The following is a 1,407-nucleotide window of genomic DNA, read 5'->3' on the forward strand; positions in this document are numbered from 1 at the left end:
AAGCCTGGGTGTTGATGCGGGTGGGTGGTAGTGGTGCACAGACCGGCCTTGCTCCCCCTGTTTGTGTGAATTGTGGATTTGCTTCTTCTTCTTCGTCCCGCTGCTTCGTCTCCTGTAGAAAGCAGTCCGATTGGCCGGAATAGATGTGACAAGAGACAACAAGCGGGGGGCTCGTCCGTGATGCATGTCTGGCGGCGTGTTTGGTGGATGAGTTGAGAAAACACACTTCAATTCCAACTCGCTCGCTGCCTTGCTCAGGTTTGAACAGACCAGGACTGACTGAGATCACCCATTTGCATTTGCACTGCTGCTACTACGAATGCGAATTAGTGTACGCACATCAAAAGACAACACAAGAGGAACGACGACAGCTGCAACTCTCAGACTGATTCTTCAATTTGACCGACAACAACTCACAACCAAACCAAGCGAGAACAAACGCTCGTCGGTTGCTCCAACGACGATCGAAACACCTTCGCGTCAGTCAGAATCGGCATCATCGTAATCGTAGCACTCATCGTCGGTGTAGCGCTGGTTCTTGTGCGCACCGTTACGCGAGCGCCAATCGCTACAGGTCTGCCGCTGCTTGATGGTGAGGTAGTAGCTGCTCATGGCAAGCTCGAGAAACGCCATATAGTCTTCCGACGAAAACCAGCGGTTGTGCGCACAGATGAACTGGACCACGTCCCAGAGGATGACCGGCTGGATTGTTCGGTGGCCACGAAGAGCTTCCGACACCTCCTGCATGGCACTGGGTCCGCCGCCCCGTGTTCTGACACGGTCCTTCACTGGGAGCGCTTGGATGCGGAGAAGTTCAGCGCGTTCATTGCTAATCCTGGTACGGACAGAACTCGAGCAGTTGGAAACAATCTCGTCGATGAAGGGCTCGTCGTCGACGAGCTTGTTGCGGGGATTGTCCTTTGAAAAGTCGAGCGCGTGCGCAATATTCAAACGGCGGGACGAGGCACGCTCGATGGCAGGACGATGGATGGCGCGCTGGTCCTCCGGAAGCAGGGCGGTCAAGAGATGGGAAAAGATGTGCACGTCTGTGAGGTACTCGATGAGGATGGCGGAAAGCGGGCGAGTAAACCACACATCGTACGAGCCACCCTGTTCGGGCGCAAACAATCGCTGCGCCTCTCGCTTGTTCCAGTCCATGCGGTTGCGCGCAGCATAAGAAAGGAAAGAAGTTGAGAGGCCCTGGATGACTTTGGCAAGGCCTGTCAGGTGTGTCGGGATCTTTTCGCCGCGAGCGATTTGCGACGCAATGTGCAAGAGCTGCAAATCAAAAACACCGGACATTCGAACGCCGTGCAGGTGAAAGAGGGCATTGGCGTCAGAGCGAACGTCAAAGAAGAGCTTGGTGACTTGGCTCGACTCGAGCAGCTCTTTCAAACCCGTTTCGTG

At 54.9% G+C, this 1,407-nt stretch overlaps 1 protein-coding gene across 1 annotated transcript; it reads right to left on the minus strand.

Moving 5' to 3' along the window:
* Nucleotides 1-279: 279 nt before the first annotated feature.
* On the minus strand, nucleotides 280-1,407 carry CAOG_08317 (hypothetical protein). Its single transcript, XM_004341179.2, has one exon. The coding sequence runs from the start codon at nucleotides 1,300-1,302 to the stop codon at nucleotides 481-483; it is 822 nt and encodes a 273-aa protein (XP_004341227.1). The 5' UTR covers nucleotides 1,303-1,407; the 3' UTR covers nucleotides 280-480.

This window comes from Capsaspora owczarzaki, assembly GCF_000151315.2.
Source record: "Capsaspora owczarzaki ATCC 30864 unplaced genomic scaffold supercont2.39, whole genome shotgun sequence".
NCBI classification, from domain to species: domain Eukaryota; class Filasterea; order Ministeriida; family Capsasporidae; genus Capsaspora; species Capsaspora owczarzaki.